This window comes from Portunus trituberculatus, chromosome 38, assembly GCF_017591435.1.
Source record: "Portunus trituberculatus isolate SZX2019 chromosome 38, ASM1759143v1, whole genome shotgun sequence".
Taxonomy (NCBI): domain Eukaryota; kingdom Metazoa; phylum Arthropoda; class Malacostraca; order Decapoda; family Portunidae; genus Portunus; species Portunus trituberculatus.
The window spans coordinates 29,807,969-29,833,401 of NC_059292.1; the positions used below are offsets into that span (position 1 = coordinate 29,807,969).

At 40.1% G+C, this 25,433-nt stretch overlaps 2 protein-coding genes across 4 annotated transcripts in view; both read right to left on the reverse strand.

Annotated features, from left to right (window-relative positions):
- The window catches only part of LOC123514511 (cytoplasmic dynein 2 heavy chain 1-like), a 149,004-nt gene that overhangs the window by 43,740 nt on the left and 79,831 nt on the right, over positions 1–25,433 (reverse strand). For all 3 annotated transcript variants that reach the window (XM_045272390.1, XM_045272389.1, XM_045272391.1), the window contains 36 exons: positions 25,016–25,183; positions 24,721–24,862; positions 24,282–24,408; positions 23,605–23,755; positions 22,803–23,490; positions 22,317–22,473; positions 21,916–22,108; positions 21,320–21,547; positions 20,951–21,183; positions 20,457–20,553; positions 19,887–20,095; positions 15,285–15,495; positions 14,219–14,452; positions 13,675–13,874; positions 13,049–13,245; positions 12,351–12,556; positions 11,873–12,070; positions 11,628–11,762; positions 11,128–11,318; positions 10,745–10,868; positions 10,404–10,541; positions 9,750–9,866; positions 9,229–9,321; positions 8,831–9,024; positions 8,250–8,388; positions 7,106–7,408; positions 6,457–6,773; positions 6,131–6,253; positions 4,660–5,793; positions 4,202–4,307; positions 3,597–3,737; positions 3,098–3,249; positions 2,567–2,711; positions 2,106–2,237; positions 1,046–1,210; positions 373–513 (listed from right to left, as the gene is read on the reverse strand). In XM_045272390.1, coding sequence (XP_045128325.1) covers positions 373–513; positions 1,046–1,210; positions 2,106–2,237; positions 2,567–2,711; positions 3,098–3,249; positions 3,597–3,737; positions 4,202–4,307; positions 4,660–5,793; positions 6,131–6,253; positions 6,457–6,773; positions 7,106–7,408; positions 8,250–8,388; positions 8,831–9,024; positions 9,229–9,321; positions 9,750–9,866; positions 10,404–10,541; positions 10,745–10,868; positions 11,128–11,318; positions 11,628–11,762; positions 11,873–12,070; positions 12,351–12,556; positions 13,049–13,245; positions 13,675–13,874; positions 14,219–14,452; positions 15,285–15,495; positions 19,887–20,095; positions 20,457–20,553; positions 20,951–21,183; positions 21,320–21,547; positions 21,916–22,108; positions 22,317–22,473; positions 22,803–23,490; positions 23,605–23,755; positions 24,282–24,408; positions 24,721–24,862; positions 25,016–25,183 — 7,629 coding nt within the window. The remainder of the gene's footprint in view (positions 1–372; positions 514–1,045; positions 1,211–2,105; positions 2,238–2,566; positions 2,712–3,097; positions 3,250–3,596; positions 3,738–4,201; positions 4,308–4,659; positions 5,794–6,130; positions 6,254–6,456; positions 6,774–7,105; positions 7,409–8,249; positions 8,389–8,830; positions 9,025–9,228; positions 9,322–9,749; positions 9,867–10,403; positions 10,542–10,744; positions 10,869–11,127; positions 11,319–11,627; positions 11,763–11,872; positions 12,071–12,350; positions 12,557–13,048; positions 13,246–13,674; positions 13,875–14,218; positions 14,453–15,284; positions 15,496–19,886; positions 20,096–20,456; positions 20,554–20,950; positions 21,184–21,319; positions 21,548–21,915; positions 22,109–22,316; positions 22,474–22,802; positions 23,491–23,604; positions 23,756–24,281; positions 24,409–24,720; positions 24,863–25,015; positions 25,184–25,433) is intronic.
- Positions 18,227–19,886, reverse strand: LOC123514513 (tigger transposable element-derived protein 1-like). The gene is made up of 3 exons (XM_045272399.1): positions 18,920–19,886; positions 18,565–18,740; positions 18,227–18,467 (listed from the first exon to the last, which is right to left on the reverse strand). Exons 1-3 carry the CDS (start codon positions 19,139–19,141, stop codon positions 18,227–18,229), a joined length of 639 nt encoding a protein of 212 aa, XP_045128334.1. The 5' UTR covers positions 19,142–19,886.

Here is a 25,433-nt window from a genome sequence, read left to right on the forward strand (position 1 = left end):
TACAGAATCTTCAAATATTATCAAAGGATAAGATGACGTGCAGATAAGTCTTTTACAAGCGATATCTAGTAATATGAAAAAAATTAGGACACTCTTTCATGTACACTGCTAAACTTTAGAGTATGTAAAAATAATCAAATAAAAAATGTGAATAATTTATTTTTCCCTTAAAATCAGATCTCTGAACCTCAAGAGGAGGTTCTACATCAACAAACAAAACAAAGCTGTCTTGCAAAGTATAAGTGAATAGAAGTGAGTGATGCCAACATAGTCAGTGGCAAGTGTGCTAAAGTACATCAAAGAGGACAGAGTGAAGATAAGACAAGGCCATCTTTCAACATACACACAGCTACCTGCAGCTTGACCTCGTACCTCCGTAAAGATGAGAAGATCCATCTCCCGCCTCTCCCGGCTGTACTGGGTGACTGCCTTCTCCACCACCTCATTCCAATCCTCTTTTCCCATCAAGCCCAGTGGATGGCCATGGCGGGGTAGTGGAGCACCTGCAGTTACCTGAAGACAGGAAAGTGATCTTGCATGCTTACCTCCACCACATTTGCCGTCATGCCATCCTCTGACACGGGTGGTTTCACAATGAACTGCCCTCTAGTCTTGGCAAGGTTGGTAAGCATGTTAGTGCATGGGGTACCAAATAGGACCAGGCAGAAACATGCATAGGACAAGTGGTGAATACAGCTACTACACTAATCTGTGTATTTATCTTGTTTGTTACATATTCCATCATTAAGTAGTGCTGCTCACTTGAATCGTATTAGTGCAACAGCTCAAAAAATACACAAAAGGATATCAACATAAGTAGCCTCAGCAAAGGATCTGTCTTTAGTGTCAGTCTGTATCATACTGAATGTGTAATGATCATTTTGTGAGTGTGTGTACATGAAAAATTTACACAGTATTAACTTTATCTTGCAAAAATTATGCTATAAGATGAAGTAAAATATTTCTCATAGACATCATTCAAATTAAGTAAGAAATACAGTCCTCTAAAGTCAGTAACGAGACTGAAGGAGAAATAAAGTCGTACCGAGGCTACAGCAGGAGTGACATAAAAAGTGTTGTGGAGGGAGTCCCGGAGGTCCACACCCCAGTCTGACTGGATGCCGGACAGGAGGAAACCATCAAACTTCAGAATGTCCTCCTCCTCTACCAGTTTGTCTCTGAAGAGTCTGCAAGCCTCATACAGCCACACCTGTCAAAATGCACATGTAGATAGAGATAGACAAGCAGGCAAATGAACAGACAAAAACAGTTAAGCCCCTATCACACTGGCCTATGATACGCGGAACCAGGTACATCCGCTCCAGATAGCTGGAACTTGCCCAGGATTAGCGAAACCAAGTTGGGATGGCTTCATATCAATCCCGGTTCTCTGTATGCTATCCCAGTGGAAAAGTAAACATAATATATGTAATAAAAACCTTTTATTTGAACTAAAAAGAACCTGACAAAATTTTTCATATTGGAATATTAAATAATATTTCATCAATTTTGAAAGGTATATATATATATATATATATATATATATATATATATATCATGTTGATAGTTTGGGCTCATGGCAACCACCTCTGACTCTAAAGTTGCCATCGCGCACGTCTCCGCTTTTTCTCTAGTTTCTTTTATTTACTTTTCTTCAATAAGAGGAAGTGCAAATGCAGTTCCAGGACAAAGCACAGGTTGAGATATAAGCGGCATGGTTTTGTTCTGGTTTATTTTGATTAGGCTTTGTCTTGGTTGCTGGGCCGTTTGCCTAGCATAGCAAGAACGTGGGCAGCTTGTGTGTGATAGTGTTCCTGGTTTCGTACCAAGAACCATGGCCCGTGTTCCGCGTATCATAGGCCAGTGTGATAGCCCCTTTACATACACATAAAGTTTTCAGGACTCAACTTACTTTTTTTTTTTTTTTTTTTTTTTTTTTTGAGAGAGAGAGAGAGAGAGAGAGAGAGAGAGAGAGAGAGAGAGAGAGAGAGAGAGAGAGAGAGAGAGAGAGAGAGAGAGAATTGCAAATATATGAATTATCAGTGATATATCTATGAACATTGAGAAGACACAAGAAAACATTACAACTTTGAGTTAATAATGACCTGGAGCAAAGGAGTAAGAGAGGAGGCGTCTGGAGGCACCTGGTAGCGCAGGAGACACACAACCCAACGTGTCAGATCACGTGGAGTGAAGAGGTAGTGGCTGTAGTCATCCACACTGAAGGCCTCACGCACCTAACAAGGAAAAGGTACCTTTATTGTAGCATTAATGTTTCCTTTTATATCTCTAGTTGTTACAGTTTAACTGAGAAGCAAGTTTAGGATAATGTTGATACTGAAAATATCCAGCTTAAAGAGTGTTATTAAAAAGATTTTTTGTGATTGTTAATTAACAAACATAAACTTCAAATACCTTCTTGTCAAAAAAGTGTGTTTATACTAAATGCAAACTGATAGGCATTATTGTAGCAAATACAAGTAGATCATCCTTCTCAGTCACAACAGTGCAAATGGGAATTTACTCATTCCCTAATCCTCAGTAGACACAATCTCAAGAAATTCACCTCATGATAGATGTTAACCATTGATGTGGCTAGCTGCTGGACCTTGACTGAGCTGGTCCACGCTGGGTGATCAGCACACACCGACCTCAACACTGACTGCAGGTAGGCTGTGTACACACTCACCAGCTGCTCACGCTCTGGGTACCTGCAGGGTGGCTATACATTAATGTACACAGTGATGAATGGGAGTAGCTTGCTATCTATGTAATATTTTCCAACATACAGACTGACCTCAAAGAAAGAGATATGGGCTAGAATTCTAAAGGTAAGCAGCTATTCCTTCCTGGACTAATATCAATACTTAGAACACAGTTTCTGATCCCAGAGTGTCACGTCAAAATCAACCTGCTTACATTCTTATTCATTAAAGAAGAAATTTCTTAAACATGTTGTACTGCATTTGTTTCACTGGATTCACTCGGCTGGTACTTGCTTCAGAGCTTGGCTCTCCTATGACATCCGGGTTATCTATTTGTCTTATTTTTCAAATTTTAAGCAAAGCAGCACTCAAATCTACCACAAATCACTTACCCAATGGAGGCAATCCTCACAACAGAAGTGAAGCGAGTAGAGAGTTTATGGCGTCCGAGGGCTGAGCCACCAGTCATGGAGGCCACAACCTGCACTCCTTCCAAGCCTACCCACTCAAGATTATTGTCATAGAAACCACGATATGTCACAACCTGAGTAAAAGATGGTATTCAATGTATAAGTAAATTTCATGCAATTTTATAGTAGTGTGCACTGTGAATCAGCTCAAGGCACCATTTTATTATAAAAATGAACTGCCATCCATCAAAGTTAGCATGAAAACTGGTCCTGAAGGACAACACATTCTTTCCAATTATTTTCTTGTGATATTGAAGCAAGCATGAAATTAAACATACAATTATAGAAAAAAATTGATATTTGAAGAGGCTGAAATAGTCATGTTACTATGCTTTATTCAACACAACCTAAATCTGTAGTGTCTTAATAAGTGAGGAAAGGTACAACACCAGCTCTTCATCTTTCCAAATGAATGACTGACCTGCTGCAAGAAGGTAATGAGTTGGCAAGTGCCCCATTTATCAGGTTTTGGCAAGTTGAGGTCCTTGAGGTAAACTATGAGCCTTTCACAGTCTTTGGGCCGATACACTCTGCCTGTGTTTGTGGAGAGCACCATACACATCTGTGGATCCATCAGGGCATCACAGATCAGTTTCTACCTTTACAAACTGGAGGTAAAGCAAGTGATCAACAGTACAGCACAGCAAAATAAAACATTAAGTCTACTTGAGGTAAAAAAAAAAAAAAAAAAAAAAAAAGGAAGAGGAAAAATCATTATTATGAAAACATTGGAAGACACTGAAGACATTTGCATTACAGGTTTAAAGGTCAGCATCTCTACAACTCTGACTCTCCTTCACATGAGCAGGTGAACAGACTAACAACACATCTTTTTTTCTTGAAAGTAACTTTATATCCTCCACAGAACAAATTACATGTGTTAGTTTTACAACCAACAATTAGTAATGAGTAAACTGTGTATTAGTGTGAGGCACTTTGGGCTGCCTCATATGGGAATGCCAGCCTGGTATGTAGATAGATATATAGAAGATAGATAGATGAGAGTATTCTACAAGGGTGACTGGCCTGTGACAGCTTCTGAAGGATGTGATGAGGAGCAGTGTAGGCGCTGCAGTGGATCATGGTCACCTGGGTGCTGCGCAGCTGGGAGAAGCAATGGTTCAGCAGCAGACTGTTTCCAATAAGAAAATACCAATATATGGCTTTGTATAAATAAAAGGTATTTGTATGTCACTATATGTAAAAAACACTTAAAATGGTACATAAGTCACTGTCCATGCAAAATCCTTTAATATACTACAGAAAAAATTTATAACTTTACATAGGAAAGTTAAGTTAAAAGATTTAATTGAAATTATTTTGATGGAATGTTAAGCCTTTATAGATATTAGGGGGTGGGTATGCATGGAGGACAGTGAGTTAGCATCCATACTGCTCTGGATATAATTTTTACCTATATACACATGAAAGCATTAAGATGATGATACACAAACAAAGATGCCTTCTATGTACTGACAACTTACCTTTTGCCACAGCCTTCTGGTCCCACCAGGATGAAGGACTGCTGAGTTTCCATCTGTAGCCAAGGTGAGAAATAGTCTAGAGAACACTTGGCATCTGCTGTCAGTATGAGAGGAACCTCGGCTGTGTCTACTACTGCCACCTCCTCAACCATTTCTGCTGTATAAGGCTCCAGGCGGTCTCGGGAAGCATCATAGTACACGTTGAGAGGCTTGCGCTGGTCTGGCAGATGCTCACCCATCCAGGAGTACAATTCTCTGGCAAAGTCTGCTCTCAAGGTCTCTGGCAGGTTGCCCCCAAGCCCTCTCACAAGGGCTAGAGCAAAATGTGCCTTACTAGTGACATCCTGAAGGTGTGAGAGGCCATTGAGAACCCATCCCACTAATGTAGTGTCCACTTGAGCTTCCCCAGCCTTGAGCACCCACTCCAGGGCCTTGAAGAAGTACTCCTCTATGTAAGGCTCAAGGCAGCGCTGTGATGCCTCATTCTGAGAGGCCAACCATGAATTAACAACAGCGTGAATATTTGTGTCTTCATCACTGAGGAATATCATGCCCATGCGAGAAATAGTAGCAGGAGAAGCTGACGAGAGGTCGTGTGTCTCAAACAGAAAATTAACATTAGGACCAAATTGTATCCTTTCCCCAGATGGCATGGTGAGCAGGCGATTATCATCCAGCACAGAATTAAGGGATTCAATCCACTCTGGATCAATATCTCCATCACAAATGATCCAAGACGTAGTTTCAGGTGGCTCCCTCACAACCTGGCGGGCAGAGGCGGTCAGCACTCCGTCTGACCATTCCCTTGTGTCATGGTCAATGTGGCCGAGCAGCTGCTGGCGGGGCATGGCTTTGGGATTCATAACATACTTCTTCACAGTCTTGCCCATCTTGAGGAGAGCTTTTCGAAGAGTTTGCCAAAGAGTGGTCTTCCCAGAGCCTGAGGGCCCCACCACCACCACACCCATCCGCTGTTGTAGTTGCTCATGCAGCTCAAGGCACTTCTTGACTTGTCTTTCATTGGGGATAAGGCTCAGCTCCTTAAAGGTTTCATGCAACAAGTCTGCCAGACTCTCATAACCAACACCTCTGAACTTGACATCTGGGAAGACATCTTTCACCAGTTCATCAAATCTGTGAAAGTAAGGAAGATTGGTATGAAGTTTTGAAATAATGATAAAAAGTTAGTTGTCTTTTGAAGTGGACATTAACTAGCATGTATACAATTTGTCTCAAAATCATTCATAAACATTGGGAATACTAAACTTTAGAATGTTGAAAAACCTTGATCTTCCAAGATTAAGTCTTTTACAAAAAGAATTCCAGAGGCACAACACAAACTAATAAGAGATCATATAGAATGATAAGTTTCATACAGCTATGAAAACATAATAATTGGGCCAAGTAAAGAGTTGAGGAGATATTGTAAATGGTGGAAGAATACAAATTGGAATCTGTATGAATCTCATACCTGGAACTGTCAGCAAAGGTCAGCTTGGAGAGGGTGTTGAGGCGCAGGGCTTGCACCACCAACTCTGCTTCCACTCCCTTCTCCACCTCTTCCCCACCACTACTCTCCTCTGTCTTTGTCTTCCTGCACAGCACAAAGCAAACAATTGCCTGTTGTTACACTATACCAGAACCTGTTGTTACCCTCTCATAGCTAGATTTTTTCTTTTAAGCATAAATGAATGTCAAGTTCTGTTATTAATTTGTCAAGATGTTATACTATCTGGAGAGATTGTTCCATATTTTTAGACATTAATTACAATAAAATCTAACACAAACAGTGCAGACCTGTGCAGCTGTAGCAGGTTGCCTGAACCCTTCAAGACTGTCTTCAGTGCTCGAAGGCCCCAGTCATAATGCTGCTGTGGGGTCAGTAGTTCCCTTGATAGGTTGAAAATTGCTACAAGTTTTCGACCCAGACTTTTGGCATCTTTGAAGCCTTCACTGAAGAGAATGACTTCAGCGATGAGTTCAATGTCTGGCCGGGACATGGCAACAGGACGGAACAGCTGCTTTAGATTATCTGGGAGCTTCTGGCGACCTCCATAACCCTTGCCTGCTGGGTTCAGAGTGATGAAGATGCCTGCATTGGAATCAACCGGCACCTGGCAAACAAAATTTTATGACACGACTGGTATATAATGAACATCTTAACATTCACTTGTTTCATATTTCATGTATTGATCAAGTTAATGCATTAATCTTGAGAGTATACAGCTTCATCTTCATAGACATCTCTCAGTTCAAATAGGAAACAACTTCATCTACCTGGCAAGCAAAATTATTTCCAGAAATTTCTTTAGGTTGCTTTTCTTTAACAGAAATAAAAATTTCATGCAAAGTATGTAACCATTACTATTCCTGATATCTCTATGGTAAACACATTTTCATGAAGAAAGAAAACAAAGGAAGTTCTGCACAGTCTTCTCATCCTCACCTCCTTTTCTAGCAGTGTTGTGGTTGCAGCCTGTGACTTGAGGGCAGCTTGGATAGTTTGGATCTGCATGGACACGGCAGACAGCACAGCTTCCTCCAGACGGTTGAACTCATCAAAGCAGCCCCAAGCACCACACTTTACCAATCCCACAAAGATGCGCCCCATGGACTTGACATCAATCCCCTCGTCGCAGTTGAACACTAACACCTGCCGCCCAAACAGTCCTCCAAGAGCCTTGACAGACTCAGTCTTCCCGGTGCCAGCAGGACCGTATGGATTACCTCCCAATCCCATGTGCATGCCCTGAATACAAGACAAAAAAACTCCTTGAAATAAACTTTCAAGTATAGTGGTGCCTCAGTATGCATCTTTAACCTGTTCCAGATCCTTAGACTTTTACCAAACAGGAAGTATACTTGAAAAATTTTTCCCATAAGAAACATGTAATGTTTAGAGCAAGTTAGCAGTACATTTGAATAAAAAGCAAGCAATCACAATAGCAATAAATATCCTATATGATTACAGTAATCAAACAGAGGTAGCATTCTAGTCACGGAGGCAAGATGAAGAACACAGCTAAGCTGCTCAGATGTTAACAAACAAACTTGAATGGTGAGGAGATGGAGATGGTAGACTGTCTCATTAGATTGTATGAGGGTAAGGAAGGCACTTGGAATGAATGTGAAGAGAATATAAATGGTAATAGCTCCTGCACAGCATAAAGCTGAGACTTGGAGCATGATGCAAGCAAACAAAAAAGAGAGTGAATGCAATGGAGATGGGATATCTAAGGAGTATGTTTGGAGTAACTTGGATGATCAGAATAAAAATACAGCATTAGTATGGGCAGATGGGTAAAGAGAGTGATGTGAATAAGTGTAAATATGAAAATTGTGTGCCTTGACTCAGTTAATCATTTTTAGTTATGATGGCAATATATGCATCCATGTGTGTATGTATCTTTCTTCTTTATTAACACTGTAGTCCTGAGTTATTTTCCTTAAAGTTATATAGGAATGATGATTTACTGATAGAAATGCATATCCTTCCTGGTTTCTGGAATGAGGAGATGATGTCTGCTTCATAATTCAATATGAATAGCACAAGCTAATGTTAGAATTTGACTGCACACATGATTAGTTACCTGTGTAAGTGTGAGGTAACATTTGTCAGTGAGGGGAGTGTGCACCAGCTTAGGAGCATTGCCTTGGTACTCATAGGTGTAGGCAAACTGAGCATCCACCATCCTCATGATGGCTAACTGGTCTTCACCCATGTAGAACCTGTAGAAAGTTACATAATTAAAAGGATGCTCACCTGTGAAAGGAAAAGTTGAATACTGTTAGTGTCAATGGATAAAAATGTGACCTGCCATTCAAAATAGCCAGTAAACAACTCTCAACTTGCATGCTCTTGCCCAGGTCCAAAAGATGAGAGCTGATCACTCCCCAACAACACTGTTATCACTTACATACAGACAAAAACATAACAGATGTAGAGAATATAAGAAGAGAGAGAGAGAGAGAGAGAGAGAGAGAGAGAGAGAGAGAGAGAGAGAGAGAGAGAGAGAGAGAGAGAGAGAGAGAGAGAGAGAGAGAGAGAGAGAGAGAATGATTTTGTTTTGCTGACTTAAACTTATTAAAAACAGATAAGTTTTTAAATTTGATTTAAATCTCAATAGCCCTGCTTGTGCATAAGGACAAACTAATAGTATGTACTGTCCACCTTAGTTGCTTCTGCCATTCCCAGTCTGCCAGGGTTGTGGTGCTTGCCCTGATGAGTGAGGTGACCACGTCAATGTTGTGGATGGTGTCCAAGATGAGAGCCTTCAGCTTCAGTTCAAGCACATGACTGTCCACCTGGCTCTCCCTGGACCCATCAGAGCTGAGGTCAACATTGGTGTATGACTCCAGTTTGGCCTGTGGAGTGATAGGGGCTAAAGTTACTATGAAATTTACACAATTAGTATTTTTTTGATAGTTAAAAAGATTTACACAGTATGAAATATTTTAGTTGTCATTACTCAAAGAGTTAGAATGGTCTAAAGCTATTTGTCATGTGGGGTGGTTATTTGTTTCCAGACTCAAGTCCCTGCAAATCATGTGTTGGTGTGTGGCCAGCACCTCGAGCTCCTTCTTGAAGTTGGTGAGTCGTCCTTCCCTGATGGACTCCTCACACCGCTCAGTGAAGAGAATGGCATCAGCCAAACACAAGATCTGAGGCATGAATGACACAGATTAATGCCTTTATTGTTCATCTATCTACATACTAGGCCAGCAATCTCACACCATTCTATGTAGACATGGTGGAATCAAAAGCATTTTGTCTTATCAACTCCCCTCTATCTAACTGTATTCAGCCCTTGATTGATTTCTTTAGTGTTGCATCTCTTGCTATCTTCTACCACTATTTTCATACTAACTGCTCTTCTCATCTTGCTAACTGTATGTTTCCCCTCCTCCTAAAACCCTGCTGCCCAAGACTCTTCAGTTTTTCCTGTTCTGTCCTCTACTCTCATGCAAGAGCAAACCAATATTCTTAATCATTCATCCATTTTTCTGGTAAACTCTGGAACTCCCTGCTTGCTTCTGTATTTCTTCCTTCCTATGACTTGAACTCTTTCAGGAGTGAGGTTTTAACAGACCTGTGAGGGTGACTTGAGAGGATCCATGCCAGAATCTGAGCGGGCTTCTGACAGGCACTGGATGAGGTGCTGCTGCAGCGTGCCTTTCATCCCTTCACTCAGGTGACTCAGCCACTCCTACGAAACATCAACATGACCATTTTCATTACTGATCTCACAATTTGCACCAGGCCTCCTTACCACAATGACATCACACATTATTTGGTTAACTTGGTTATATATATATATATATATATATATATATATATATATATATATATATATATATATATATATATATATATATATATGAACTGAGAATGTTGTACGAAAGAAAGAACATATTCAGCTGATGTACATTTCTGATGTATTTACGCACATATTGTAAAGGAATTTAGGAAAGGTATGTCAAGATTCCACACAAAATACGAATAAATTGTTAAAATGATCACTAATTCTTCATTGATCTCATTTCACAACTGATGATAAAACTAGTCTGGGCATCACTATCTTGTCATGCCACCAAAACATAAGAAAAAATTGTTCCTCAGTAAATAGCTAAATATATAATGCATGCCATATCAATAGCTCTCCTTTCTTCAACAAATGTGTAGTATTCACCAAGAAGTCTCCCACTAACACCAACAAACACATGTGTAATCATTGCTTGCGTACTTCAACTTTGGTGGTTATTTCAACGGGCTTCTTCAGTGGAACAGTTTCCCCTTCCAGACTCTTCATGGCTGTGATGTGGGTGTTCCCCTCATTGAACTTGACAAAGTGGATTCCTCCAAAGAGCTTCTTCAGATGTGACTGTGAAGAAAGAAAAAGCTTACATAAATAACAGATCTCATTCTAGTTGAAAATTTTGATAATATCCATAAACACACTATGTAAACTTCCATTATTCTATGGACATGCTCTGAAACAAGGTATATAGTGATTTTCTTCTCTCTTCCTGATGCACTGGAGATTACAGATGAAGATTACCACCAATACTGGATGAAGCCACCCACCTGTATCACTTCTGGGTTAGTGGCCTGACCAAGAATCTCCAGCAGGTCATCATCACCAATGAAATAGAAGCGAGGAAATGCCGTCCTTTTTTCTTCCAGGTACTCGTTAAGGCTCTTCTGACACCTGATGACAAGGGAAATATGTGACACTGTGTAAATGGATATAGTTTCCATCATATCAAGATCAATTACTGTATCAAAATCTTGAAGTCAATCATAGTGTGTCAAAAATCTCTCTTATAAGAGGAAAAGTACAGGTTTACTTATTCCTCTCTTCAGACAATCCATTTTATCCAGCTTTGATTAGACTTGGCTGGCTGTTTTCTCCCTCTTATATAAATTTTTTTTTTTTCCCCCATTATCAATCCTTCCAACTTACTCACCAAGCCAGCTGATCAAGGAGTGTGGAGAGTGTGCTCCTGAAGCCACTGATACGACACAAAGACACCACCTTGCTGTCCCTTGCCACATCAGCCATGATGGCCTTGAAGTCATCATCCACTCTCCTGAAGCGGCCTTGTTCCTTGGGTAGGGCACCGCGCCCAAAGATGGGCTCCAAGTACACCCACTTCCTCTGCCAGCACACAGGTCATTCAGCATAGTATACAGGTACCATAGATCTTTGTAGGACAAGGGCATCTTTTTGTGCTTCATAATTAGTTTGTACAGTGTTTTCATCTCATTCAATTTCTCATTTCCTAATTGAAGGCCAATAAAGTTTTGGAGATAAATTTTCCTGTAAAGGAAAAGATCTCTTGATCCAAGAAAGAGTAACACTGAATTTAGCTAACTTTGGTGTCCAAGTTAGCTATATATTTTTATACATATTCTAGAAGTTCATTTATTATTCATTCCTCAAACAAGAAATAACAGCTGACTCTACCTGGATCTGATTGAGGTTAGAAAGGTACTCATCAAGGTCTGCAAGTCGTTGTTCCCACACTCGTGCTCGATCAGCAAAGGCTGGATAGTAAGGAGAGTCCTTGAGTGACTGTAGAAGACTCTGGTGATCCCCTACCTATAAAACCATGGTAATCATTATACCAATGAATGCAGTATTTTCTTATTCAATAAGCCAACAATGGATATTCATGAGTCTCTCCCTTTCTCTCTCTCTCTCTCTCTTGCCTTGTTGATGACATCCTTCCACTCCTTAATGAGCATGACTTGGTTCCCTGCAGAGTTGATGTGTGGAGTGAGGGTGAAGCGAGCATCCACCTCCCACACGTCCAACTCTCCTAGCGCCTGCCGTATCACTATTTCCCCTGCAGCCTTGGAATTCATTTCTTTCAGGGCATCAGCCTGCTTCACCAGTTCTTCTCGTACCTGTCAACATAGATATTCTTAATTTTTTTTTCTATATGCCAAGAATGCAAAGAATAGTTATTGTCTTATTATTGAGTGTTAACTCTTGACTCTTTTCAGTTAGCACTCTATATGAAAAATGTAGTTCTGATTGGGTGAAACTTAATTTTCATCTAAAAAAGTGACTTACCAAAGATTATGACTCCTATGAGAGAAAGCAACCTACTGCCAAGTCTTGCTAAATAACAGAAAATATAAGAGACCAAGGTATTCCTCATGCAGTAATCATATTTCTACTAACCTTGAGGAAGTTCCCAAAGGTGAGTTTATCAATGGTGGTGGTTGATGGGATGCCAAGGAGATTGTACATCTCAATCCAGTGCTTCTCGGAGAACACCTCACCACGTACATACTTGAGAACTGGCACCATCGTCTGGTACTTCTCCAGCTCACGGATGAGGCGCACAGTGACTGGTGTGGTTTCTCCAGAGTTGCTGAGCTTGTCATCTGATAAAGTTTGCTCTCACAGGACAGGATTAAGGAAGTTCCTTTATGCAATTAGCATAAATAAAGTGCCAACTACAGAAAAAAAAAGATGATTTGATAAAGCTATAAAATCAATATGTCAGAATAAATCCCTCAGATGAATGTATGTGCTTCTGTTTCCTCTGTCATGAATAGTTACTGGACTGGGATGGAAGCAGATGGCTAGAAACTGTTTCCTTCAAATTTTGTGAAAGAAATTTCTGAACACTCATTTCAAAGCATCAATAATGCAGTAACCTTCACCACACAACACCCATCACAGCTGCCTATTTCTCCATGGATTCCTGTTGAAGTCTTATTTCTTAACCCATACAAATTCATGTGAATACATTCTATGACATCTTTAAGCATTTTGTAATTACATAATGTGCAATGACGCCAGACATTAACCAGAAACATGGTTTGGCTTCTTCTTCTAAAGCCATAAAAAAGCTGAAGACGCTTTGCACTTACTCCACTGATTGAGGAACTCTTCAAATTTGAAAGTCTTGCTCCTAAACACAATCCATTCTTCATCAGCAAACTGTTGCATGCTTGTATTAAACTCCTCAAACAGGCCCCATATCTGCTCATGGCTCTTAAGATCTGCCTCTATGTCCTCCACCTCAGGAAAGACTGGCTCTCCCATGTTGAAGTGCTGGTAGTCATTTCTGAGGCAAACACACAAGGTACCCAAGATGCTCAATAGCATCATAACAATTGCTTCATTATTCTTAAATATAATACATGTACAGTCCCTCATCTCCAACATAGCTATCAACTTATCATTGCTGTTTATCAACTGTATTACAATTCATCCATATGTACATGTACTACATTCATATTCTCTTTTTGCTATAATTCTTAGAGAACTCCTCCTTCAATGCACATGATTAGTGAGGCTCATTTTTTTTTACTTAGAAGCTGTCTTTACTCACATCATGCTGCAGTATAAAAAATATCAATGCCTCAACAATCAACCATCTTCATATGTTTGAACTTTCTGCTCTCTGCTCAATCAAGAAGAGATAATGAAAATAGCAATCCATAAAGAAATGATGTCATTGTATGGTAAGAAAGATGAGAGAGAAAAGATTCACCTCAGTCTGTCTCTCATCTCCATCAGCTGGTCCCATTCAAGACGTTTCTCAGTGATGAAAGCAATAGAGGCCTGCACGTCCATCTCACCCTCCAACTGGTCCTCTCGGGGCCGCAGCTGATACCAGCGCATTCCAAATTTCTCTACCTCACTGTTGAAGTTGTTTGTCTGACTCTCAAGGCTGCTCATGATCACTTCCATCTGGAGAGTGTTTGAAGACATTGAACAAAAATATAAAACCTTAAGAATTGCAAAAAAAACAAAACTTATTTTAGGCTTGCTTATCCTTTTCCTAGTACTGCGAGACAAACAGTCTCAATTTTTTAAATCCAAAATGGCTACAACATTATTCTTGTTCATATTTTTTGAATGATCAACAGTATGCTGAAAATTGTTGTGTTTTATTTGAATCTTTCACTTGAGAAAAAAAAGGAAAGTTGGTAAATTGTAAAAACAAAGATACATCACTATCAATTTTTTCCTCTTATAAAGATACAGCATACACATTTTAAGGAAAGTACAGCACTCCAATCACACTAACTAACCTGTCTAGCCACTATTTGTTCATGATTATCCATTAGTGACTTGTAGTTGTCCCACTGCATGGTGACTCTGGATAGCTGCTCCACCCTCTCCTTAGTCCAGGAAGCCAGAGTTTTGTTTTTGCGCTCTGCCTCATTGAACAGCTCCACCATCTGTTCAGTCTGCTGGATGTACTCACTGTGCTTGCTGCTGGCGTTGGCAATCTCCTCCACAGTCTGTGGCTGTTTCCTCAGTACCTGGAGTCACATTTACCTTGTAGTATACTTATCTTTCTTCCACCGTTTCCATATTCATCTGGTCTTGAGTTAACCCCTTCACTAATAGAACACATTATTATCCTTGAGATTTGTGTATGATTAGACCATTTTATTAACATTAGGAAGGGTCTATGGATGTCAGAAGACTAATAGCCAGAGTCTTTACTATTTCAATCCCCACACAAGTTTCTGAAGCTGTACAAAATCACCAAATAGTAAGCAGAGTGAATATGGAAATGCATCATGGTACTGAAGTGGTTGATATACATTCCTCTCTCCTGATATGTATGATTCTATCTCCCTTTTCTAATATCTTTTTTAGTCCCTTTAAAATGTGTCATAAATTTAATGCTGTTAGTGCAATTTTTCTTATTCAGTAATTTTTTCCCTTTTGATTCTGCACATGCTTCTATGCCCTCCTCCTTTCTCACTTCTTTATTATTACCATTCTGCTATCACCTCCCATGAATCACAAAATAATATGAATAACTTGGGACTTGAGGTTTAGGAGAGTAAAGCAGCAATAGATGGATGTATAGTGAGAAAGAACACACATAGTTTCACATCTGAGTCCACAACATCTTGAACTACTGCCCAACAAATTTAATGCTCAATTCTTGTGCATGATATATATAAATACACTAAACCACCTCTAGAAAAAGCAATCAAGATGGATAATAGTTCAGGTTTTAACTAAAGAATATTTAAAGGTACATGGCTTAAAAGTTTCCATTCATTATCCGCTTCTTTGAATGGAATTGTTATCTTTCATATGAATAGACATATTTAACAAACATCTACATGTGTTCACCTCTATGGCATCTTCTGTGAACTTTTCAATGGTGGTAATGTCCTTCATGATAGCATTGTGAAGGGACTGAACCAGGATGTCCCAGTAGCGACGGTTCATGATCTCCAGCTCCACCCTCAGGGGCTGGAAACTGATGGTGAAGCAGTCAATCTTCTCCTGACTTGGCAGCCGCCCTATTTCCTGTCCCTTTCCCTTTGAAGCTCGCAAGTTCCTGGGGAAAAATCATGCATGTGATGACTTGAGCCAGAATAGTCTATATACAGACCTGTAGATATACAGGCAACCCCCGATTAATGAACATTCACACAATGAAATTTTGCTACAACGAACGTTTCCTTTTACTACCATCTGCTTGTATAATGAACACCAAAACTTGCTTTAACAAAATTTTATCCAGGTAATTTTTTCTAAGTTTGAAAGCCCTGCCGTATCACGCAAGCCAACAGGCTTTTGAATACACCTGCGCCTCGTGGACAAAACGCGCACCACTCACTCCCCTACCCTTCCCCGCTCTTAGTTCAAAACAATAACAGCGTCCAGCAGAAGCTCGTCTTCCCTCGCTCAACATGCCACCAAAACACCCAGCAAAGTCGCCTAACATTGCCAAGAAGACCAGGAAGTCTCTTATTCTTGAAGTGAAGCTGGATATTATTCACAGACACAAGAGAAGTGAGAAAACTAACAGCATTGCTCGCCACCATGGTTGACTCCATCTACTGTCTCTACTATTTTCAAGTCAGCAGACTCTATTGAGAAGGCTGGTGAGACCGTATCTTCCTTGCAAATTAAAAGAACCACCTGAACTCATGACTCTGCAATGGATAAAATGAAAAGCCTTATGGAAATGTGGTACATAAGTTTTGTATGCGGTATAATGATGTGCCCTTTGTTTACATTCCACAGGTTGCTGGCTAGCATCTCTCCTGCTCCACTCTCCCTCCCTTCATAAATCTAAGATCAACAACATTATAATATTACTTACATACATACTTTAGTGTACATTATAATGACTTTTACCCATTGTCCTCATTTGAGGACACTTGAAAAAACATTAAATTTCTTAAATATTTGTGTTTAGAATAATCCGTAGGCAATTTAAATGTATGCTTTGTTGCTTATTCATCAGTCTGAGCAAAAATTACCTCTCAGTGATGCATAAGAATGTGTTTAACTACCGTCTAATTTTAGAGTAAAATCTTTGATAACTTTTTCACTGGGTATGACTTGTTGGTTCATCTTCGGAATCTTGGCTATCAAGCTACAGGTACAATAAGAGATAACAGACTGAGCAAGTGTCCCTTACGGCCAACTAATGTTATGAAGAAAGATAAAAGAGGGTCATATGATTATATGTTTGATACTAATGAAGAAGTTATGTATATTAGATGGTCTGGTCTGACAACAAGTGTGTATGTGTTGGGACAAATTATGACACAATTGAACCTGTCAGAAATGTAAAGAGATGGCAGAGTGATATAAAGGCAAAAGGTGATGTTCCTCAGCCAAATGTTCTGAACAGCTATAATGCTAACATGGGAGGAGTGGATCACCATGACTGGTTGGCTGGAAAATATGCAACATCTCTGAGGTGAAAGAAGTGGTACTGGCCCCTTTTCACTCGTGTACTGGATATGACGGTTCTAAATGCATGGATCATACATAAACTATTGCACGAGGAAAAGGAACAGCTTGATTTAGTTAGCTTCAAAAGAGCAATATGTGTGCCATATCTGAAATCAGGTGAAGCAGGCATATCAGTAAGAAAAATCAGTGCCTCTATATCTCTCGATGATGTTCGGTATGACAGTAAGGACCATATCATTGCAAAGAGAGAACAACAAAGGCGTTGTCAAATGAAGCTGTGTTCCAAGAAACCAAGAACCTACTGTGTCAAGTGCAATGTTACCCTTTGTATTGAATGTTTTGCTCCATACCACAAAAAGTGAACACAAGATATAGAAATATCAAATTCAGACTTTAGTTTTCATTTGCTCGGATAGTGTATAGTATGTTTCATAAGAACAAATATATACTTGTTTTATGTTGTTTATGTATTTTTTTCTAGAAAAAAGATGAATATGCTTTTCTTGTTTAACCAAAGTGTGAGAAACTCAACATTAGAGTTTTATGTTACATTCCCAGTTTCATTGTATGAGGAGAGCTTATTAATAAAAGATGCAATTATATTGTCCCAATGTCCTCATTTGAGGACAGCTTATTTCAAGAATACTAGAGGAAATAAAGCAATTTAACCACACAAATTATCCTTTATTATCCCCTCTCCTACAATATTTATTAAAAGAATTAGAAAATTCTTAGCCAAAAAAACTTGGGATTTAATGGGTTAAATTAAACTTAAGCAATGTTTAACTTCATAATCTTTACTTTCATTAAACCTTTTACTGTACTATGATGCAATCTTGCTTTGTTTACTCTCAATGGAAGTTCAAATCAGGGGTCAAACTTGTTATAATTGGTTTGCTTAAAGAAAATTCACGCAACAAAAGTTTTTTAGGAACGTAACCCGTTTGTTAAGCGGGGGTTGCCTGTATTTTAGTCAAATAAGTATTCATAGATTTGAAAGATTAGTGATACAGTTTATGGAATAAAGACTTTTACACAACACACAAGGGTTCAAAGCCACACATGCAGAATGGCAAGGCTGTCAGTCATCTGCCACTGTTCAGCAGATATTGCCAGAGGTGAAGATACAGCAATACTCCGCTTAACGAACAAGATATGGGGTGTCAAAGCTGTTAATAGAACGGAAATTTGTTAAGCGAATGTAATTTTTCCATAAGAAATAATGGAAATAGGGGGGATGCCTTCTGGGCTGGTCCCCAACATACCACATGGGTTAGAAAAAAAATTATATATACGTACCTATACCATTAATAACCAAGTATCCCCAACATACTATATGGGTTAAATAAAATTCTATATTAATAAACAAGGTGTTTTATTGACATCGTTGCTGTCACCCATGCCTTCTTGTTAGCCTGCCATACAACAGGTAAATGGTCCTTCGGTATGGCTTTGAGGGCCCTGGGGTTGGCTGAGTGATACAGCAGAAACGGCTTCAGCTTGACGTCACCCTCCATGTTGCCACCCAACGCCAGCGTCAATCTGCCCTCGTCGGCCTTGAAGCCTGGAGCCGACCTCTCTGCCCTCGCCACAAATGTTCTGAAAAGTTTGAGAAAGTTTTGATTAATTAACATTTCAATAACATTTAAATTTGTACATTGAAAATTTATTACATTAATTTTTGTAAATATATTACCTGCTGAGCATGTGCTTCCAATACAGGCCCATCTTGTCAACATTGAAAACTTGGCGAGGTGAGTAGCCTCCCTCCCTCACCAGCTTCTTGAACTCGTCAGGGATGGCTTCTGCTGCCACCTCGTCAGCAGTTGCGCGATTCCCCGTAATCTTGATGTTATGGAGCTCCGCCCACATCTAGAAACAAAGAAATGCATCACGTATCAGCTATTTTAGGTTTTACATATTTAAGTTTATAAAATAGCTGTAGTACAATCATATAATATGTGATCTATTTCAGGCTTTATTTGAAACCTGTACACACAAATACATGTATATATGCACCATGTGCAAGCTATGTATTTTTAGTTACTCACCTTAAACTGCCGAAACCATCCCTCGCTGGCCTTGAATTCCTCATACCGGTGTGGTCCTGAGGTGGATGGTTGTGCCCCTGAGGTGGACGGCTGTAGCTCTGCCTCTTCCTCCATTTTCATGGCATCCCACAGCGATCGTGTTTTGTCCATGATCAAAGCCTGGCTAACAGGCATTCGTTTCTGGTTTCGGTCCTCAATCCAGATGGTCAGCATCAGCTCCATCCTGTCAAGTCTCGGATCTTGGATGTGCTGGAGTTACAGCTGTCCAGTCTGAATGATGACCAATGAGGCTTCTTTTATCTGGTCCCGCTTCCCCCAAATGGTAGACACAGGCGACCGTGAAAGTTTAATTTCATATCTGCCAGCATCGACGGCTTGGCGCCCTCCTCCAACCTCTTGATTATAGCAGCCTTCTCCTGAAGGCTTAGAACCTTCCTTGTCTTCTTAGGAGCACTAGAGACAGAGGTGGGGAGCCAGCCAATCACAGCAAAGCTGCCGTGTTCGGTCCCTCACCCGGCAAATTCAAACACGGAAAATTCGCTAAAATGGATGTGGTTGTACATTATGCGGACTTTTTGGTCTAATTTTACATAGTATGTTAAACCGAAAATTCATTACATGAACGGGGCCTTGTTTAGCTATGGTGTGAAATTAATGTGTGGTCTGGTGACAGATACAATGGCCAAGATGGGCAGATAACCATGGAAGATAAACACCACTTCAACACACTACTCATTGCTGTTGTGTGATACAATCTGACCGTATTCACTGTCACTGTCTCAGAGGGAAACAGCACAGGACTGACTAGTAGCCAGCTGATATGCTGCTAGCTTCACTTCTTCCTCCTCCCTGGTCTTGCTCCCTCGACTGGCCTTGAGAGACTAGTAAGATTTGATGAAGAAGTTGGATGATGTCCCAATGAAAAATGCAGTGTTTTGAAAAAGGACAGGATCTTGTCCCTACTTACCTGTCCCAATCCTCAGCTGTCTTGCAGTGCTGCTCCACCAGCTGTTCCATATCACCACTACCAATCGCACAGAGATCCAGGAAACGGTCCTTGACATTCTCCAGCCTCTCAAAGAGCTCCTCAGCCCTCTGGAACAGCTGTCCAAAGCGGTGGGCATTGCGGTCCACAATGGCAGGAAACACTGGGTGCTCATTCACCTCATTCACACCCTGCCACAGATAACATAGCTATATCATCATGACACTTTTTACCAGATCAACATCATAATCTGCAGACATGTGGGACAAGATATCTAAATCAAAGTATTTACAGTGAACTTCTGAAAACAAAATAGCTAATGTAATAAACTGAAGACATACTGGATCAGCAAGACAGAAATGTTTAAAGAAAGAAGTCAAAGAAAGAAATTATGATAAGGTGTTAGACTTAGACTGAATGCAAATTCATTCAAGACAAATGTGAAAAAAGCTTGTTAATAACAGATAGTATTGATAAAAATGTGGCCTGACCACCAACTAAGTTAGTTTTTCAATTACATAAAATGTATGTATAAAGAGGCATAAAGCTTACTTTAAAGTGATGAGGAATGGCAAGAAATCTCTTCAGCTGGCCATAGTATTTCATACGAATCTCCTCCATTGGAGGGAGAAACTGGAGCCGCTGTTGCCTGCATGCAGCATAAAGCATATTATCATCATCATCAGTATTCATCAGCATTACAATTATAACATCAGCAGCATTAATGTAATCAAGAAACCATCCCAAGTTTATCATTGCCTTTAGCTGTTGAAATAGATAGTTTAAAAAGAAATAAAAGTATGTTAGACACATGCTTTTAAGTTAAGTTACAGCAGCCACAGTACACAAAATAAGGCTTCATGAGTGAATACCCTTATCAGTATTTATGGTCATATACTATTCTTCTACAGAATGACATGGCAAAGTGATAGAACAATTCAACAACTACAAGAAGCATGGACTTATGACTTTACTATGACACGTTCCCTCTCTTGAATGTTGTATGCATCAAGACATGCACACAAATATTCATGAGATACCCTTACCTGTATGTGAGCTCCACCTTGAACTCTGGCAGGTTTTGGTTGAGTGCTTCAATACCCAACTGGTACTGGTGCTCCAGAGCCTTATACAGCTGACGGTCCCAGTGGGAACACCAAGATTTCTGGTCTACAAAGCCCTTCTCCTCCAACTGGTGCATGATGGAGCGCATCTCCTTCAGCAGCTCCTTCCACCGACTCTGGTGCTTCAGCAGGTCGGTGTTCATTAGAGTCAACACCTGTAGCCAAGAAACACCATCCAATAATATGATTACCTATGATGAATGTAGCTTCACTCTATGATGACACAGCAGAGACCATAAAATTGAATAACAATTTGAGGAATACATTCAGAATAAATGTGATGTGACTTACTCTCTCTTTGATCATGAGGTGACATTGGGCCAGCTGTTTGTTTTCCCTGGCCAGTCTTTGTGTGGCAGCCTTCAGCTTGGCAATGTAGGCATCCAGCTGCTGTGTGTTGGACCAGGTGATGGTGGTCTGCTCCTGCACCAGGCCAGAGAGAGCCAGTGCTGCCTCCAGCATCATGGGTCGCTGGGATGGTATCATCTGATCCCCGATAGTGTTGTGAAAATTGGCAATCTTAAAAGAAAACAAAGAAGACATGTTTGAATATATATACATAATTGAAAATTGCTTGCTCATGAAGGTTTTATGATAATTTTTCTTCTACTTTCCAAAGATCATAAAAGGTGACCTAAGGTTCTACTAGGCTCTGAAGAAATCCTACATAAACCTCATATTTCAATTACAATGACTAGATAATAATAAGTAGTCATTTAACTGATATAAAGTCTTAATTTTCAAGCAATAAGTAAATGATGCAAAGAAAGGATGCATGAATAACATCAGGAAAAACCAACAAGAGTAACAGGAGAGGAATTATCTTATACTAGTTTACACTTTCTCCTTTAGTACACAACTCCCCACGGAGAGGAATTATACAGCACCTCTTCCAGGGCCTTGGCTTGCTTCATGAACTTGTGTGCCAGCTGGGCCATCTTGACTATGGATGGGTGAATATTGTGGCCAAGGATGGACAGCTGGGTCACCTCCCTGGCCAGACCCACCAGGCGCGGGTTGTAGTTGACACGCAAGAGGCGGCCATGACTGAACGACAGCACTGGGGAGTCTGTGGCAAGGCTGCACCAAACACAACACATTAAAAAGAATCTTGTACATAATGTTCTTCTGGCTTCTTAGTAATTCATGCAATAGAAATTAATCACAGTTATCAATCTTATAAAATTTCTCCATTTAACAGATCATGAAAAATCTCACAGTATCTTAGTTCCTATTGGTATGTATTTCTGTGTTGAACAATTCTCTGTACAAAGATGGGTGACAATACCTTAATTCTTCAGTGTCAATCATGTGCAGCATTTCTCTAGACCAGGAGTCAAACTGATCTGTGTGATACTCTTCTAACTCTTCACAGAATTCCTTAATGTTTCTCTTAAGTTCATCATAGCCGTTCAAGTCTGTCAGCAGGGCATCGGCGGTCTTACCTGTGTGCAACAAAACTCACCATTAAATCTAGATGTAATGCCTCCAATAAGGAAGATCATGCACTGTACTGTGCTGACTTTCACTGCATCCAAGTTCACCATCTTTGAGTTTTGTGACAAGAAAAGTTACCAAAGATTTACAAAGTAGTCCCACTGTTCCAGTTAAGATATTGTTATCTGTAGAGTATCCTTGACACTTTAAATCTTCCTAAGTTATAAAAAAGACAATGTTTGTGGAGCTCATTACTTTGCTATAGTGAGAGAGGAAAGAAAGATTAGAAAAAAAGCTTTAACAAATAAAAAACTAATAATTTGGATTTTTTGCTCACCAATATCCTGGACTTTAGCATGAATGGGCTTCACCCAGTAGATGTTGCTTACTACTTCAGGCACATTAGGCAGCCGTCTGGGTCCATTGACTGATGTGGTGCTGAAGTCTGAGCGTAGAGTTCTAATGTAACTGTTGAGCTCACTAAGCAGCATTTCCCTCTCAGCCACCAACTCTGTCTGTATACTGTCTCTCTTGATGAGTTCCTTGTAGCGCTTGAACTCCTGCATCAGCTGGTATGCACTAGAGTTCATGTTTCTCAGCTGTGCCCTGAGCTTACCAGCAATGCGCTGCTCTGCTGGCTTGAGAAAATTTTCAAACTGGCGCACACCTGCCTGCCACAAAGGCTCTGTATAAGGGTTGTACTGCACAGGTTTAAGACCTGCAAATGGCTTGAAGGCATCAGATGTCTTAAGATCCTCCTGTTCACTAAGGGACAGCAATCTGGTGAGCTGCTTGTGGAGTGTTCGGAGACTCAGGATTTCAGAGAGTCGCTGGGAGACATTCTTGCAGTAATCTGGAACCAAAGGCTTTCCTTCCCACATCTGGTCTGCTCCACTCTTCCAGTACATGGAGGTGAGGTTGTGGCAAGTCTCTACCCAGTGGTCACACACACTGATACCCTCAGACAGACTCTTCTCCACCTGGTTATACTGGCCACCCCAAAGATCCTCAGATGACAGTTTACCCTGGAGTTAAAACAATCTTACATGTAAGTGTATTCCTTCTTGTTTCATTGATATTTTCCACACCTTACCTTATTTTCATATTCTTCATGTGATTTGCTCTGTTCTGCCTTTTACCTGTACATATCGGGACAACTGATTAGCGATGACATCCAGCAGGTGGGACATGCGTGCCTGGGGGTAGTCGAGACGCCACAGCTCCTCCAGGGAGTTCTGAGTATTCTCCAATACTTCCTCGGCATCCACCATGGGCACAGCATCCAATCCACTGTCAAACACACAGTATATGTAACCAATTCTACAAAGGCTACAGTGCAGTGGTTTAAGGAAATACTCAATGTTAACAATGCTAAAAAAAACTGCATATAATAAACATCATGTGGTATTTACAGTATCCACTTATCTACAGACAGGTTAGCTAATATGTACTGGAAGAGTAAGGAGAAAATGTGATGTTTGGCAATAAAGTGGGAAAAAATAGAAGATTGTAGCTGAGTGGATAAAACATAAAATATTGAGTAAATTAGAGAGACCAAACACAGTGGGCAGAATGCATGACCAAGTTACAAAACTTAATGTTGTATTTAACATCCAGTAAATATAATGAAAAGAATAAAATGATACAACTGATAGTAAGAAAAATAAATTGTAAAACAATACAATATTGCTTTCATTATAATCAAATTCACAATTGATTTAGAAACACACACATAAAAGAAAATAAACAAATAAAAACAACTCGGATAAATAAATAAATAAATAAATAAGTAAGCAAAGAAAATAGGTGTTTGTACCTGAACTCTTTTGACATGGGCTCTAATACATTGTAGAAGCCCCGAGCCACTTCCTTCTCCTCTTGACTCATGGGGTTGTTGGCCGTGTCAGCCCAGTACTCAGTCTCATCCTTCACGGTGAGGACTCCTGCCAAGATAACACCACCATCAAGAAAGATAAGCTTGGGAACCAATTGCCATTCCAGCACAGACATCAAAGCACTATTACAGAGGGAGAAAGTCAGAGTCTAATAACTCAATGTTAATGGAACAAGACTAATAAATGTAAACACTCTGAGGCCACTAAGAAAAACACATGCAACAGGATGGGAAAACACAAACGACTATAAAATTTGAGAGAGAGAGAGAGAGAGAGAGAGAGAGAGAGAGAGAGAGAGAGAGAGAGAGAGAGAGAGAGAGAGAGAGAGAGAGAGAGAGAGAATTTTTTCTGTGAACTGACCTGCCAGCCTTTTAGACACATGGCTGCTAGAGTCTCCAGCTTGGTCAGGTTCCTGCTTTCTAAGGAGGCTGCCCAGGCCATCAGAGAGCTCAGTGACCAGTGCCTGCAGCTTGGGGTCCAGTGAGCCACTCCACTCTGAGTCCTGACAAACACACACACTTCAGGCAGAGGCAAAGCTGGTGTGATAGTAGAGTATGAATCATCGGTAAAGCAACATACTCATACTTGCACCAATTATTGTAAAGCTGCTTATGATTACAGTGATACAGTAAAATAGATGTGGTATGTACATTACCTTGAGCAGTATGGGAGCATAAAGTTTTTGTAATGAGTGGTACAGTGAAGATATTGGAGAGTCCAGCATTGAGGAAACAAAAATATCTGCGAGGTTGTCACCTGTGATTACATCTGGCTTGATTTTAAAGAATACCAGTAGCTTATCCTTCTTGAGTGAAGAGTCAACCTGCCAATGATAACATCCAATAATAAATCAATAAATACATAGAAAAAAATAGTGTGAATTAAATATCAATAGCATCACCATCCTGATATGAATTTTCACTAGGCAGTTGGAAGAAGGAAGCCAGTGTCAGACAGCTGCCACACATCTGGGAGCAAGTCATTACATTATGGTACTTAATGAACAAGAGTGAGTAATCTACAGGTGGTGCTTCTGTTACTATTGTCCAGAAAAGAAGTAGGTAGATAAAACA

What these genes read in the sequence shown, in the direction of transcription:
- LOC123514513 (XM_045272399.1), bottom strand. Translation starts at nt 19,141, where the DNA reads ATGGAGCTGATGCTGACCATCTGGATTGAGGACCGAAACCAGAAACGA. An exon ending in GATGGTTTCGGCAGTTTAAG is followed by an intron (nt 18,741 to 18,919) that starts GTGAGTAACTAA and finishes CTTTGTTTCTAG; the next exon opens with ATGTGGGCGGAGCTCCATAA. An exon ending in TGGAAGCACATGCTCAGCAG is followed by an intron (nt 18,468 to 18,564) that starts GTAATATATTTA and finishes CAAACTTTTCAG; the next exon opens with AACATTTGTGGCGAGGGCAG.